The following is a 17,237-nucleotide window of genomic DNA, read 5'->3' on the forward strand; positions in this document are numbered from 1 at the left end:
AAGAGCTTTTGTCACCTCAATTTCCAACTGGTTTTCCTCCTAACAATGCAGGCTTATGGAGGTTTACAGCATAGAAACAGGCCCTTCAGCCCAACTTGGCTCTGCCACCCTTTTTAAACCACTAAGCTAGTCCCAACTGACCACCTGTGGCCCAATCTTAGATACCCATCTTACCCATATAACTGTCTAAACGCGTTTTAAAATACAAAATTGTACGCGCCTCTACTACTACATCTGGCAGCTTGTTCCAGACACTCAGTGAAAAATATTGTCCCTCTGGACCCTTTTGTATCTCTCCCCTCTCATCTTAAACCTATGTGCTCTAGCTTTTGAGTCTCCTATCTTTGGGAAAAGATGTTGACAATCATAAAAACTAATTTCAGAAAGTACCTGAGGCTCCCATTTAAACAACTGAAGGAGCAGTAAAATGATGCTCATAGACAACTCGGCAACAATGACATCAGCTAAGGCTGCGAGCTACAGAGAGCATGATTTTTTTTAAAAACTTAAAGATACATGAATGTCATATGACTGTGAAACCATTGCCCATTGTCGGAAAAATTCACCCGGTTCACTAATGTCCTTTAGGGAAGGAAATCTGCCATCCTTACCTGGTCTGGCCTGCACGTGATCCAGAGCCACAGCAATGTGGTTGACTTCCAACTTCCCCCTGAAATGGCCTACCAAGCCACTCAGTTGTATCAATTGCTACAAAGTCAATAAAAAGGAAGAAATGGATGAATGATCTGGAATCGATCTAGATAACAATGGCAAATAACCAATAAGCTCTGACGAACCTGCAAAGTCCTCTTTTTAACATCTGGGGGTTAGTGCCAATATTGGGAGCACCGTTTCATAGACTAGTCAAGCAACCGCCTGATATTGTCATTCTGACGGAATCATATTGTGCAGATAACACCCCAGACATCACCATTACCATGCCCGGATATGTCCTGTCCCACTGGAGGATAGCAGAGGCGGCAGCACAGTGGTGTACAGTTGGGAGGGAGTTGCTCTAGGAGTCCTCCACATTGACTCCCATGGGGTTTGAGTTTGTGACCTGGTAACATTTGTAGAATCCCTACAGTGCAGAAGGAGGCCATTCAGCCCATCAAGTCTGAACTGATCACAATCTCACCTGGGCCCTATCCCTGTAACCCCATGCATTTACCCTAGTTAGTCCCCCTGACACTAAGGGTCAATTTAGCACGGCCAATCCACCTAACCCACATATCTTTGGAGTGTGGGAGGAAACCAGAGCACCTGGAGGAAACCCACACAGACACAGGCAGAATGTGCAAACTCCACACAGACAGTGACTTGAGGTTCTAATTGAACCCGGGTCCATGGCGCTCTGAGGCAACAAAGCTAACCATTGTGCCACTGTGCTGCCCAACACTAAGTTTTATGGCTTCAGGTTAAACATGGCAAGGTTACTTTCAGCTGATGAATTAGTATTCATTTAGTATGTTGACTAGCACTTGGAGGAAACACTGAAGGTGGCAAAGCTGCAAAATTTACTCTGTGTAGGGGCTTTCAATGTCCACCATGAAGAGTGGCTTGGCAGCAATACTACTGATCGAGCTAATTGGGTCATAAAGGATATAATGCTCGACTGGGTCTGGAATGGTCAGGGAACCAATTTGTTGCCTGCAGATGCATCTGTCCACAGCAGTATCAGTAAGAGTGACCACTGTAGAGTCCTTGTAAAGTCTTCACATTAAGAATAACCTCCATTGTGTTGTGTGGCACTATTAAAAAAGTAAATAAAATGGAATGAAAACAAAGGAGTCAAGCTGGGGTAGAGCAAATAATCCAAAGTTGTTGAATTCAATGCTAAGACCGGAAGGCTGGAAAGTGCCCAGCTTTCATTCTATTTTATTGATTTTTTTTACTGTTCTCTACCTTTTATTTCTTTATTGTCTTTCTTCATTTTCCTTCCCCCACAACCTCCACTCTTTCCCTCAACTTTTTCTCCCTTTTCTTGTTTTTTCTCCTCCTTCGCTTCACTTTTTGTAATGTTTACATCTATCCCATCCATTTTCGATGCCCCCTCCCCTTACTCAGTCTGTATTTCTCTATTCCCTCCCTATTCATGTACCCATTCAGATGCCTCTTAAATATTGCTAATGTGCCTGCTTCCACCACCTCCTCTGACAGCACATACCAGGCACCTCTGCGCCTGGGATTCTATGATTCTTCTATGATTCAGATCTCCAAACTGCTTAGTGGGAGACCAAGCAACCTTACAACATCCCTCGCCCAAAATAGTAATCTGTCCCTTGAAATACTGACAGTTACTGCATAAATTCCAGCACTTTTTGGATTAATTGCAAAGAATTGAGTTCTAAGTAGCCTTGAATTTTTTTCAGTCTGATTCATCTTCTGAGACATTCCTTAAATAACTCCAGCTTAAGTGCCACCTGATAACAGGAAAAGAAAAGATAAGAGTAGGAATGAGGGAGGGAACTGCAACTGTACAGGGTACTGGTGAGGCCGCAGCTGGAGTACTGTGTGCAGTTTTGGTCGCCGCACTTGTGGAAGGATATATTGGCCTTGGAGGGAGTGCAGAGGAGGTTCACTAGGCTGATACCGGAGATGAAGGGGTTGGACTATGAAGAGAGACTAAATAGACTGGGTCTGTACTCGTTGGAGTTTAGAAGGATGAGGGGGGATCTTATAGAGACGTAAAAGATAATGAGGGGGATGGATAGGGTAGAGGTAGAGAGATTCTTCCTGCTCAGAAAGGACAGCAGGACTCGAGGACACAGCCTCAAGATAAGGGGGGGGGCAGTTTAGATAAGAGTTGAGGAGGAACTTCTTCACTCAAAGGGTGGTGAATCTCTGGAATCCTCTGCCTGTTGAAGTGGTGGAGGCTGCCTCGCTAAATATATTTAAGTCACGGGTAGATAGGTTTTTGATAGACAGGGGAATTATGGGTTATGGGGAAAAAGCGGGAAAGTGGAACTGATCCACTTCAGATCAGCCATGATCTTATTGAATGGTGGGGCAGGCTCGAAGGGTTAGATGGCCTACTCCTGCTCCTATTTCTTATGTTCTTATGGAACTTTATGGAGGAAAGAGAAGGGAAAGGAGGAAAGAAAAAGGGAGGGAGGAAACTCCTTTATGGCATGGGAAGAAAACGAGGGAAGGTCAGAAGAGGGAAGGAAACAAAGGTGGGGAATGCTGTACTAGCACAGGTACAGGTAGAGAAAGGGGGAAGCAGAGGGAGAGAGAGAGGGAAAGGATTGAGAATAGGAAGGTAGAGAGGGAGTGGAAGGAAGGAGGAAGAGAGGAGAGAGAGGAAAAGGGAGAGAGGAAAAGGGAGAGAGAATTACAGAAGGAAGTGGAGAATAGAAGAGAAAATGGCAGAGGAGAGAGAAAAAATGAGACCGGGAGAGAGGTGGTTGGAAGACATAGTGAGGAGGGAAACTATGCCAGAAGATTAGAGGCTTCGCTCTACCATTAATCCTCCTTACTGTTGAGAGAATTCTTATTCCATGTTAATATTGTAAATAACAAGTGGGTGGAATTAATTGATCTGTGGATGCAGTGCACTGATACATTAGCATTTTACCCCTGCAGCCTGGAACCAGGATCTGAATAGCATGTCCTGCCTGGAAAGAACATAAGAACATAAGGACTAGGAGCAGGAGTAGGCCATCTGGCCCCTCGAGCCTGCATCGCCATTCAATAAGATCATGGCTGACCTTTTTGTGGACTCAGCTCCACTTATCTGCTCACCATAATTCTTAATTTCTTTACTGTTCAAAAATTTATCTATCCTTGGCTTAAAAACATTCAATGAGGTAGCCTCAACTGCTTCACTGGGCAGGGAATTCCACAGATTTACAATCCTTTGTGTCAAGAAGTTCCTCCTCAACTCAGTCCTAAATCTGCTTCCCCTTATTTTGAGGTTATGCCCCCTAGTTCTAGTTTCACCCACCAGTAGAAACAACTTCCCTGCTTCTATCTTATCTATTCCCTTTATAATCTTACATACTTCTATAAGATCTCCCCTCATTCTTCTGAATTCCAATGAGTATAGCCCCAGTCTATTCAGTCTCTCCTCATAAGCCAACCCTCTCAAGTCCGGAATCAACCTATTGAATCTCCTCTGCACCCACTTCGGTATCAGTATATCCTTTCTCAAGTAAGGAGACCAAAACTGTACATAATACTCCAGGTGTGGCCTCACCAGCACTTTATACAGCTGCAACATAATCTCGCTGTTTTTAAACTCCATCCCTCTAGCAATGAAGGACAAAATTCCATTTGCCTTCTTAATTACCTGCTGCACTTGCAAACCAACTCCTTAAGATTCTTGCACAAGGACACCCAGGTCCCTCTGCACAGCAGCATGCTGTAATTTTTTACCATTTAAGTAATATTTCATTTTGCTGTTGTTCCTACAAAATGGATGACTTCACATTTACCGACATTGTACTCCATCTGCCAGATCCTAGCCCCCATTCAACTTAGACTATTTATATCACTTTGCAGACTCTCAGCGTCCTCTGCACACTTTGCTCTGCCATCCATTTTAGTGTCATCTGTGAATTTTGACACACTAAACTTGGTCCCCAACTCCAAATCATCTATGTAAATCGTAAACAATTGTGGTCCCAACATTGATCACTGAGGCACACCACTAGTCACTGATCGCCAACCAAAAAAACTCCTACTTATCCCAACTCTTTGCTTTCTGTTAGTTAAAAGCATTGCATTTACATTTTATCTATAGATTGATAGCGGCTTTTAATTGAGTTTGTTGGTGGAGGTGCAAAATAGCTGCATCCTCAGACCATCCTTGGCCTCTCCTGAAAAAAATGTGCCATTAGATGGCACATTTCACTACCCCAGGCTAAGCCAGAATGCTTTAGAGCCATTGAGGTACTTTGAATTCTTGTCATTGGTGTAAGCAGCACAGCAGTGAAAGTTGCACCCAGTGAGTTCCCATCAATAGCAGTGTGATAATGATCAGATGATCTGTTATAATGATGATGTTGAGAATGCTGCACTGGAGGACAACAAGAACAAAATGAACCCACATCTGGAGATTACCTCTGAGACTTTGTTTGAGAATGGTGGGTACAATCATGGGAAAAGGGCAGTAATATATACTCCTTCCACTTTCTCAGAATAGTGCCGTGGGAACTTTGATATGCATCTGAGAAAAGAGATTGAACCTCACTTTTGCATCTCAGTCAGAATTGTTATGCTTCACTTCAAACTGTCTCAATACACCAACGATCAGTGCCAATATATCAGCCTTGACTTGTTTAGGGCTCAGGTCTTTGGATTGGGATTTGAATCCATAACCTTCTAACTCGGCAAATGAGTCACAGCTGACCTGGACAACCATTATCTACCAAGGCCCCTCTAGTCCACCTTCTAGCATCCTGCGAGTTGAATGATATAATGATGATGGAATAGTTGCCTACCTAGTTCAAATAACTTCTATCAATTAATTTGCAACAGACCTCGAAATTGTGCATTAATTAGCAGGAATAGGAACGCAAGGGTCTATTATAAAGGGCTAACTGACCCATATATTTCCTCATTGAGGGAATTTCACATTCATACTCATTTTGAACCAGTCATTTCATTCCGTACCAGTTTTGAGTTCCAGTACCACATTTTCCAGTCTCCTTCTATTACAGTAAAAACACTTTTATGGATACCATAGTGATGTGTATCAGTTACTCCATTATTGATAGTTTACTGCATCTTTTCCTAACACCTCAGCTACTATCTTATAATAAACCCTTTGTCCCTGAATCTATTTTCTCTTGTTAATGCTTTCTTTCTCTGACTTTTGCCCTGTACTCCTCACCAACATCATTTCCCCAGAGGCATAATAAATTTGTATAGCAATGCAAACTCTGATGGTGTAATCTCCACAACTTGAACTCTGATCACATCCCAAGTAAAAAAATGTGAAAGGCCAATATCCCTTTCCACGAATCCCAATGCCTGGAATAACTCAGGGCATTGACAAGATCACAGAGCAAAGAACAAAGAAAATTACGGCACAGGAAGAGGCCCTTCGACCGCCCAAGCCTGCATCGACCATGCTGCCCAACTGAACTAAAACCCCCTACCCCTCCGGGGACCATATCCCTCTATTCCCTCCTATTCATGCATTTGAGATACAGATCAGTTGATCAAGTGCAGGCCTCAGTGTGTCTATCGGTGGGGACACTACTGAACTTTGGGCACTAAAATCAAAGCAGTGTTTCACATCTTTGTACCAGTCCATGACGTAAATTTGATGTGGAACAGAGGTGGGCAACCTGCAGTCTGGGGGCCATATGCAGCCGACCTTTGTTCACAGTGCAACCTATGAGACATTTTGTTGACCTTGCCCATGTGCAGAGTTGCCATATTCCACTGATTTCCATCTGCGTAGTTTTTTCCCAACCATTATGGCTGAAGTGATACGCACATAAAACAAGGGCAAATAAAGTGAGGTGTGTGTTGACTGCACGCAACATTGTGAGAGCTGTGTTCAAAGTATCAATATTTCATTTGTTCTTACCCTTTGAAATTGATGATAGTTCTATTAATATATGAATGATTAAGTGTTTTCTAAAACTTGTTATGGAAATATTCAGCATGTACTAAATGTACTTAATCTTATTCATGGGATCATGGTTAGCAATCTTCAGGCCCACTGAGGTAAATGAGGGTCACTCATGCAGCCCACTCACTAGTCTAAATTGCCCATCACTGATGACTACATCCTACATATAGTGACTGCCTTTCCTTGAAGACAGTTAAAAGCTTTACAGAACCTCAGATTGATGCTACAGTAGGGTGAACAGAGTCTTAAATCCAGAAATCTCCCATCTTCTCTAAACTTTCTCCATTATATACTGCCCTTTTCCCATGACTATACAGACCATTCTCAAATGAAGCCTCAGAGGTAACCTCCAGACCGTGGGTTCATTTTGCTCTTGTTTGTCCTCTCTTCTTTGGGCTGCTTCAGTGATAACATTCTCTACTCTGAATCAGACAGGTTTGTGATCCACTCCAGAACCTGAGAGCATAATCCAGACAGCCAATTCAGAGAGAGATGAGGGAGCATTGTTCAGATGAGATCTTTAAATCAAAGCTCTATCTGTCCACTCAGGTCGACAGTGCTATTCAGAAAATAAAGGGAGGGTTCTCTCCAGTGATCTCTCCAATACTTACCTTTCAGCAAGCATCACTAATGACCTGGTCAGGGTAGTACGGTGGCACAGTGGTTAGTCGATTCCCAGCTTGGGTCACTGTCTGTGTGGAGTTTGCACATTTTCCCCATGTCTGCATGGGTTTCCTCTGGGTGCTCCAGTTTTCTCCCATAGTTCAAAGATGAGCAGGTTAGTTGCATTGGCCATGCCAAATTGCCCCTTATTGTCCAGAATGTGTAGGTTAGAGGGGTTAATGGAGGAAATATGTGCGGTTACAGGGATAGGGCCTGGGAGGGATAGTTGTTGGTGCAGACACAATAGGCCAAATGGCCTCTTTCTGCACTGTACGAATTCTATGATTATCACATTTCTCTTTGTGGGAGCAAAGCTGTCACATTTCCAAATTAAAACAGTGATTTTACTTGAAAAGTACTTCATTCAGTGTAAAATGCTTTGAGATGCTTTCATAGAATCATGAAAACCCTACAGTACAAAAAGAGGCCATTCAGCCCATTGAGTCTGCACCGGCCACAATCCCACCCAGGCCCCACCCGCATATCCCTACATATTTACCCACTAATCCCTTTAACGCATCTCAGGACACTAAGGGCAATTTTTAGCATGGCCAATCAACCTAAACAAGTTTGATTTGTGAAAGTTCTATCTAAATGCAAGTTCGTTTTTGAATATTGATTCTTCAATCAACATCACTAAAATAGATTAATTTGCTATTTATTGCATGCAAAATGTGATTCCTTCCTGTGCACAATTTGACTTTTATGTAACTAGTGACTTCAAAAGTAATTGTATATTTGTGTTTTGTTACAACTATGAAGTTTATGAATTATGTTTTGAATTGTATCTTAAATTTAGGTTAAAATGAAGGGGTTCACAGGCAATTCCAAATTTTGCCTGAAAATAATTGGTCACCCTGCTTCAACTTGAGATCATTGCCCTCCTGTATCCAGTTTCCAGCTAGCAAAGAACCTGCAGCCTCTGCTGACCATTCTGATTACTGTTCTGTTCCTCTCTCTCTTTTCCTTCTATCCCAAAAGCTTGGGACCAGCAGGTCTACTTACTGCTGCCATGGTCTCTAATCGAAGCAAGGTGACCAGCCATCCCCTGGGGTTGGCCTGGAACTTGGCTTCCCGTCATGGGTCTGGGCTTCCTACAACGCCAGTTGTCCTGGATTCTTCTAGTCAGCAATTGGGGAGACTGCTTAACATCTTGTCTTGACATTACCCTAGTATTTTTAGCATCTGTGGCGGGGGGCTGGGAGGGGGTGAATCCAGCATGCCTAGGGGAATTGCAGGATGTCTGGAAGGTGGGGGTGGTGTGCTGCCTGGCATGCCCCAGAGGTCCAGCATGCCCAGCCTTGAGAGAAGGATCTGGGCAGAGAAAGTGTTGGGGAGAGATATTTCGATCTTGGTCTTCAGCTCCATTTTTCAGCCACTCTTCATATCCCGTAATTCTCTGAGAGGGGTGACATGGTGGCACAGTGGTTAGCACTGCCGTCTCACAGTGCCAGGGACCCGGGTTCAATTCCCAGTTTGGGTGACCATGTGGAGATTGCATATTTTCCCTGTGTCCGTGTGGGTTTCTTCTGGGTGCTCCAGTTTCCTCCCACAGTCTGAAAGACATGCTGGTTAGGTGCGTTGGTCATGCTAAAAAAATTCTCCCTTGGTGTACCCGAACAGGTGCTGGAGTGTGGCAACTAGGGGATTTTCACAGTAACTTCATTGCAGTGTTAATATAATGTAATGTGCTTGTGATAAATAAATAAGCTTTTTAACTTTACATTTAGAGATCAAAAATGTGTCTTTTCCAGACTTAGACATATTTGATAATGGAGTATCCAGAACCCTTTGAGGTAGAGTATCCCAAAAATCCACAACCCATTATTTGAAGAAATTTCCCCTCATCTCAATCCTAAATGATTGAGCTTACCCTGAGACTGTGCCCCTATGGCTTAGATTCCCTAACCACTGGGAACAAACTATCAGTATTTACACCATCAAGTAAGTCCTTTCAGTATTTTGTAGGTTACAATGAGATTGCCTCTCTTTCTTCTAAACTCCAGAGAATATTAACTCAATTTTCTTACCTATCATTTTTGGATGTATCTCATCATGCATGTCCTGGGAGGGGAGTTGGGAGAGGAGGTAGATTGAAAATAAATTAGTTTACATGTGGAATGCTGTGCTAGGTAATCTTTTACCTGAGAAAATAATTTGGACCCCCTCAAACCTATTGATGCTTCACACTTTGCTTGCTTGAAACTCTCACCCTCTTGTGTCCCTTTACCGTCTCTGCTACACTAGATTTATTAGTACCTACTCCCCACCCGTTCGAATTTACTAGCATGCAACAACCAGCTCCCCGCATACTTGGTTCAACTGCATCCACCATCTCTGCTCTGCTGGTGAAATACCACTTTATTCTTTTTCCCCAGAATTAATCATTGAGAAGCGTTCCAATGCCATCTAAGGATTTTGGATAATTTGTCCTGGCAAGACCAGTGGGAAGAATCTTCGGGCCAGGTTCTCCTGCTGGTAGTGAATTTGAGAAATCTCCAAAAACTGAGCGAAGCATCTCAAGATACCTGGCACTGTTACTCAGTGCAACAGAAAAACATAATCCCATTGGGCAGCATGGTGGCACAGTGGTTAGCGCTGCTGCCTCACTGCGCCAGGGACCCAATTCCAGCCATGGGTGATTGTCTGTGCGGATTTAATGTTAGTACATTAAATATAAGTTACCTGCAAAAATAGGTTAGGATTTTCCTCACAACTTGCTGCACATTTTGCGGTGGCAGAGGCAACACACCATGGCCAGTGGCAGGATCATCCTGTCCCACCGTTGTCAATGGGGCTTCCCATTGAATGCATTCATTGCCATTGGGAAACCTGAGGCAGCGATGTATCGTTGCCGCTGGATCAGAAGATCACATTGGGAACGGCCGGATAATTCCAGCAATAGTGTTTAGTTAATAGTGTTTTTCATTGTTTGTTACAGTAAAAATCTTAATACATGAAATTTATCTCATCCTGTTCAGCTATTAACTGGAAGTTCACATTTCTTTTTAAATGTTATCCATCTCTATGAAAATTGTGACAGATTCATTAGGTACGAAACATTTTTGGGATATCATGAGGCCTTTGAAGGTGATAAATAAACATTAAGTTATTTGTTGGGTAAGAAACACAAAGTTAACAGTTCTTGAAAAATCAGCAGGTGTTGACCACATTAATGTATTAACTGATGGTCACCCAGACTTGAAACGTTAGCTCTATTCTCTCTCCACGGATGCTGAGTACTTCCAGCATTTTCTGTTTATATGACTGTATTAACTGTGCCCAGCATCATGGACCATCTGCATCCATATGGACTCTGTTGTGGCATACTGGCACAGTGGTTAGCACTGCTGCCTCAGCACTAGAGACCTGGGTTCAATTCCTGGCTTTGGTGACTGTCTGTGTGAAGCTTGCACATTCTCCCTGTGTCTGCGTGGGTTTCCTCCCACAATCCAAAGATGTGCAGGTTTGGTGAATTGGTCATGCTAAGTTCTCCCTCAGTTTACTTGAACAGGTGCCAGAGTGTGGCGACTAGGGGATTTTCACAGTAATTTCATTGCAGTGTTAATGTAAGCCTACTTGTGACTAATAAATAAACTTAACTTTACGTTGTGGAACCCTGTGCACACTTGTTAGTATAATTGTGCAAGTGCGTGAATATTGTTAAATTGAAACAAAAGATCTTATTTATGTCTGTTCATTTATGTGTACTTATTCATATGTGAGCTCATATTTCAGAGGCAGAGATTAGGTGCTGAGAAATTGTTTCTCCTAGATGGAGAATATAAAACTGGGGGCCATAATTTCAAGATAAGGAATCAGCCATTTAAGATAGAGATAAGGAGAAATATCTTCACTTAGAGGGTGATGAATCTTTGAAATTCTCAGACGTAAAGCATAATAGATGCTTAGTCATTGAATATATTAAAAATTGAGATCAATAGATTTTTACCTTCTTATTAAATGGCAGAATGAAGGCATAATTGATAATGGTAGAGGGAAGGTAGTGGAAAAATACATAAAAGGCGAGAGTTGGAGAAACGTAGTGGTCAGACGATGGAAAACAATAGGGATCAAAGTGATTAGACAGGGAACGGTCTTGAAGAAATTTAAATGCAGTATGAAAATGTTAAATTTGCAGCATGGGAGCAAATGTAGGAAATATTGGGGCGATAGGTGAGTAGGACATGATCTGAGAGAAGAAAAGGGCAGCAGAGCTTTGGATGAACTGAAGTGGAAGTTATATTTATAGCTTCTGGTAAACTGTGTTCAAGCATAATAAAAATACTGCTTCATGTAACACACACTGGCTGAATCAAAATCAGTACATTTCAGAATGTGGTTACAGCACGCCATTTGGGTAAGACTAATAGTTGCAGAGGACAGTTTACAACTGGTAAGACCGCTGCTGTGCAGTGTGTGACTCCTAGCTAAGATTTATTCTCCTGTCATGATGAGGAGCTTGGGGTGTTTAAAAAGAGTAGGTAAATTTAATTAGCTACTTCCTTCTGTTATGTTCCAGAACTGACTTTTGAGGCTGTATATGACTACAATTTGCATTTAAGCAAAGGTATAAAGGGGCAACTCCTCTGCTTATTTCTTCATGCCTCCCAGTCTTGCACTTTCCTCTTCAGTTGCTCATAGGAGCCTTCCATTTTCAATTTCAAGTTGTCTAACATCATCATTCTCTTTCCCCCTCTTGGGAGAAGGTCTATAGAAGTCTATATCACTCTGATCTTCTTCCAATCACCTCCTTCAGCAAGTTCTCATGATTTAAGTCATATCCAGCCATGTATTGTTATCTGATTATATTCACTACCATTCTTTCCTTCCCCATCATTGAGAACTTCTTTGTTGCTTTAGTATTTTTTCTAACTAGCCTACTCCAGAACCACATTTCTAGCCTCTAGTTACCAGCTAATCTCAAGGTTCATGTTGCAGCCCCACCCCATACAACAATCAGCCTTGATATTGATTTTCTTAAGATCTTTACTTAATCTTATGCTGAGTGGTTTTGTACATTTGGTGAATACATTCTTTGCAATTGCTATTCTCACTCTGATTTCTTTATAGCAGTAACCATCTTCTGACAGAATGCTGCCCAGGTACTTCAACTGTTATACGTGTTCCAGCTGTTGGCCACTTAACTTGACCTCTGCATTCCCACCATTATTTCTTCCAATCTTCATAACTTTTATCTTTCTCCATTCATTTTCATTGACTTAGAATTTATAACTTACTTTCATTCATGTAGCACCTTTAACATTGTAAATTGGCCCAAGACACTTCACAGGAACGATTAACAACCTAGGCTTTACACTGAGCTATGTCAGATAATATTAGATGGGTGGTCAAAAACTTTGTCAAAATCATGGATTTTAAGGGGCATCTTAAAGGAGGGAGGGAGGAATAGGGAGATTTAGGGAAGGAATTCCAGATCTGAAATCCAGTTGAAGGAATGGCTACTAATGGTGAGACAAAGGAAACTAGGGGTACACAAGTGTTGAAATTGGAGGAACATAGAAATCTGAGGGATTTAGGGTTAGAAGACCTTTTAAAGCTAGGGAGGTATAAGGTCAAGGAAGGATTAGAACACAAGGAAGATCATTTTAAGTTTGAAGTATGCTGAAGCCAATGTGTGTCAATAGAACAAGGGTGATGGGTCACCAGTACATAGCAGTCTGCAAGCCAAAAAATCCTTGCACCTTTAATTTCTGATATAAAATCAAAACAGAAAATGCTGGAAATGTTTAGTAGATCGGGCAGCATTTGTGTTCAGACAAATAGAGTTAATAGAAGGTGCAACTCGTTCAAGGCTATCTCAATTTCTCTCTCATCAGTTGCTACCTGGCCTTATTGCCAGCATTTCCTCCCTTCCTTCAGATTTCCAGCATCAGCAATTTTCTTTTGCTTTTGTGGCTTTAATTTATTCTCAGGAACCTTGGTTAACCTTTAAAAACATGCTTGAAGCTGAGCTGCTTCTGAAAGGCAGTGTAAATATTTTGCCTCTGGATAACATTTTGGTTCTAAGATAAAATCACAGACGTGCTGCAGGCCAATCTGAAGCTGGGAAAGGTTGGAGGAGTAAGGCTCCTCATCGATCAGGCTGCTGTGCAGTTGTTCTATTTTAATATTTACAACAAATCTGCTCAAAATTAAATATATATCAGTGGAAATGTCAGTCTTGGAGAATTAGCTATTTGATGTGCACTGGCAGAGAATCTTGCGTTTTAAATATTGTGTGTGTGCAAAACAAAAGTGTATTTAGTGCTGGTGCTTCCGCAACTGAGGTTTGCAAATGCTCCCTGGACTGCACAGGGGCTGTACACCCACCCTGGGCTGCATACCCCTGAGAAGTCTCACAACACCAGGTTAAAGTCCAACAGGTTTATTTGGTAGCAACTGCCACTAGCTTTCAGGGATTTGCCCCTTCGTCAGGTGAGTGGGGAATTCTGATCACAAACAGGGCATACAAAGGCATATACTCAGTTTACAGAATACTGATTAGAATGCAAGTCTTTACAGCTAATCAAGTCTTATAGGTGCAGATAATGTGAGTGGAGATAGCATTAAGCATAGGTTACAGAGTTGTGTATTATCTCCAGACAGGACAGTTAGTGAGATGTCGTAAGCCCAGGCAAGTCATGGGGGTTACAGATAATGTGACATGAACCCAAGATCGCAGTTGAGGTCATCCTCATGTGTGCAGAACATGGCTATCAGTTTCTGCTCAGCAACTCTGCACTGTTGTATGTCGTGAAGGCCACCTTGGAGAGCATTTACCAGAAGATCAGAGACCAAATGCCTGTGACTGCTGAAGTGTTCACCAACAGGAAGAGAACACTCTTGCCTGGTGATTGTCAGTGTTCATTGTCATAGGGTCTGCATGGTCTACCCAATGTACTATGTCTGAGGACATCCTTTCCTGCAGCTATCAGGTAGATGTTGGCCAAGTTGCAAGAGTATGTACCATGTACCTGGTAGATGATGTTTTCACGTGAGATGATAGCATTACCCTTCCCAGGGGCTGCGCACTCCCTCCCGGGCTGGGCTGCACACTCCCTCCCGGGCTGGGCGGGGCTGCACACTCCCTCCCTGGGCTACACTGCCCCACTCCTTCCCGCCCCCCCGGGACTGGGCTTTAAATAACATTCCTGGCCGGTTTTTTTTTACACCTGACGTTCATCACGGTGGGCATCAGGCTAAGGAGGCGGGGCCCTATTCACCCAATGGGCATACATAGAGGCGGGGCTAGCCGCCGATGGGCGGTTGGGATAACCAATAGGCGCGCAGGAAGGCGGAGAGCGTTCCCATCAGGGCCAATCAAGAGGCGAGGAAGGCCAGGCGGGCTTGGCCAATGAGCTGTGGGTGTTGGGGCGGGGGCGTGGCTTGGTTGGAATGTTGGTGGAGCCAAGGTTCGGAAATGGAATGTTTGGACACGGTTACACCTGAGTGTCAGCCGGATGGATACAATGGGCGAGTGAGCGCGTCCCGGAGGCAGCCGCACACCGGCAGCGCTGCTCCCAGCCCCAGCCCGAGCCCGCAACTCCTCTGCCCGCAGCTCCCCAGCCCGAGCCTGCAGCTCCCCAGCCCCAGCCCGAGCCCGCAGTTCCCAAGCCCAAGCCTGCAGCACCCCAGCCGGCAGATCCCCAGCCCAAGCCCGCAGATTCCCAACCCCAGCCTGCAGCTCTCCAGCCCGAGCCCGCAATTCCCCAGCCCCGGCACTCGGCAAGCCCCAGCCGGCTCTTGCAGCCACATCCTCCCCTAAAGAAGCTCTCCCAGCCTCCCCCAGTTGCAGCCAATGTGCCCGGCTGCCCCATGCCAGACTGGGCTCCCCGCCTGCCCTTGCTCTGGAAGCGGGAGGATGCCCGTCTTGGCGGCTGGAAGCGCTTGAGATCCCGGGCGTCTCTGTTTCTCCCTCCCCATCCTACCCAGGTGCCACCCCCTGCAACCTTCTCCCCTTCGGCATCTTCCCTCCGAGGAGAGCGGATGGTCCGGGACACATGCAGGCCAGGAAGAAATACATCCTGATCGCATTCTGCGCTTTCTGCCTCTTGCTTTTCTACTTCGGGGGAGCGCAGATCCGGCAGCTGAAGTTCCTGGCGCGGAGGCAGAGCGAGGAGACGGGGATGGCGAGGAGATGGCCAGCCTGGGACGACCAGGAGACGCTGAAAAGTTTTGTGGAGCAGCCCGGTGGAGGGGAGCTGGACGCCCGGCTGCGGGAGTCTCCGAGGGCGAAGAGGGAGAACAGGGCGATGGTGTACAAGGACAGCAGGTGTCGGATGGAGACCTGCTTCGACCTGAGCCTGTGCGAGAAGCGAGGCTTCCGGGTTTACATCTACCCCCAGCCCAAAGGGGACAAAGTTTCCGAAAGTTACCAAAAAATCCTCGCCTCCATCCAGGGCTCCCGGTATTACACCCCGGACCCACAGCAGGCCTGCCTGTTTGTCATGGGTATCGACACTTTAGATCGGGATCAGCTCTCCCTGCAATACGTTCACGACGTGGACAGCAAAATCCAGACTTTTCCCTCGTGGAATAACGGTAGGAACCATCTGATATTTAACCTCTACTCCGGAACCTGGCCCGATTATACAGAGGATCTGGGCTTCGACGTTGGTCAGGCCATGGTGGCCAAGGCAAGTTTTTACATGGAGAGTTACAGACCGCACTTTGATGTCTCCATCCCTTTGTTTTCAAGAGAGCACCCCCAGAAGGGAGGAGAGAAAGGCTGGCTTCTCTACAACAACGTCCCGCCCCGGAGAAAGTACCTGTTGGTCTTCAAAGGCAAGAGGTACTTGACAGGAATTGGGTCAGATACCAGAAATGCCTTACACCACATCCACAACGGGAAGGATATTATCTCCCTGACCACCTGTAAGCATGGGAAAGACTGGGAGAAACACAAGGATGGCCGCTGTGACAGGGACAACCTAGAGTATGAGAAGTAAGTAGACGACCTTCACTGCATCGTCTTAACTCGCTTTGATATTGTGCGGGTTTATAAATAAGCTCCTTGTCTACAATCCATTATCCAATGTATTTCAGGCCTTCAGCACTGTGAATATTGGGCAGATTCTCCCCAAGGTCAGGGCCCTGCTTTGGATTTGAGATAATTAATTGTGCGCCAGTGTAATTGTGACTTGTACTAAAACAGTTCGAGGGCGTGCAGAAGTTATTGTTTGTTTTACGAGATGAGTCGCAGATGCTTACTAACATTTTTAAAACAAGTCTTTCAAGTTGGGCCCTGATTGTTTGTTTGGGGAAAGTAAGTGCAACATGGAAATATATTAAAACATAGGAATCCCGTACGGTGATTAGTTTCAAATGGCCATTTCTGTTGTATCACGATACCTTTATGTCCCACTTTGGCATTGTTGCCCAAACGTTGCTTACTCTCAGGATGCGTTGTTCTCCCCCCGGTTGGAGCTGCTACTCCAGTGATGGTGAGCAGAGTATACAGACATTCCTGTAACTCCTGCATAGCTCCCTCCTGTGTGCTGTCATGTATCAGTGGCAACTCTCTCCCCTCCGAATCGACTTTAGACCAGCGTCCAGAAACGGGGTGTGATTTTTAAAATCAGGGACAGGCTTGCGTGCCAACCGCAAAGGCAAGGAGGAGACTTAAAATCAGTAACTAAAACTAGGACGTGAAGCGAGGCAGTGTAGGACTATTTCAACCGGATTTCGGAAGGGATGTGTAGTAGCAGGTAGGGACATCTTAATTGATTGCAGAGAAATAATAATGGATTTGTGGATCCCTGCCAACAAGGTAAGAGTTATTGATGGCAATCACTGGCTTTCGAAAACCCTCAACTTGCAGGTGGATCTTGTCTTATTTTTAAACTCTGGGTGGAATTTTGTGGGAGTGGTTTAATCTTGCGCAAGAATCACCTTACAATTAGATTGTCGATGTGAATGTCAAAAACAAGAGTTGTTAAAAGATCCAATGCCTTAAAGGTTTTGACACCCTTTTGCCTGAAGTGAT

At 44.4% G+C, this 17,237-nt stretch overlaps 1 protein-coding gene across 1 annotated transcript in view; it reads left to right on the forward strand.

Annotated features, from left to right (window-relative positions):
• Window positions 1-15,246: 15,246 nt before the first annotated feature.
• LOC145357741 (exostosin-1-like) overlaps window positions 15,247-17,237 on the forward strand; it is a 257,169-nt gene continuing 255,178 nt past the window's right edge. Inside the window, exon 1 of the mRNA XM_080211185.1 lies at window positions 15,247-16,196. Coding sequence (XP_080067311.1) covers window positions 15,253-16,196 — 944 coding nt within the window. The 5' untranslated portion in view covers window positions 15,247-15,252. The remainder of the gene's footprint in view (window positions 16,197-17,237) is intronic.

This window comes from Carcharhinus amblyrhynchos, chromosome 24, assembly GCF_965287045.1.
Source record: "Carcharhinus amblyrhynchos chromosome 24, sCarAmb.v2.hapA, whole genome shotgun sequence".
Taxonomy (NCBI): Eukaryota; Metazoa; Chordata; class Chondrichthyes; order Carcharhiniformes; family Carcharhinidae; genus Carcharhinus; species Carcharhinus amblyrhynchos.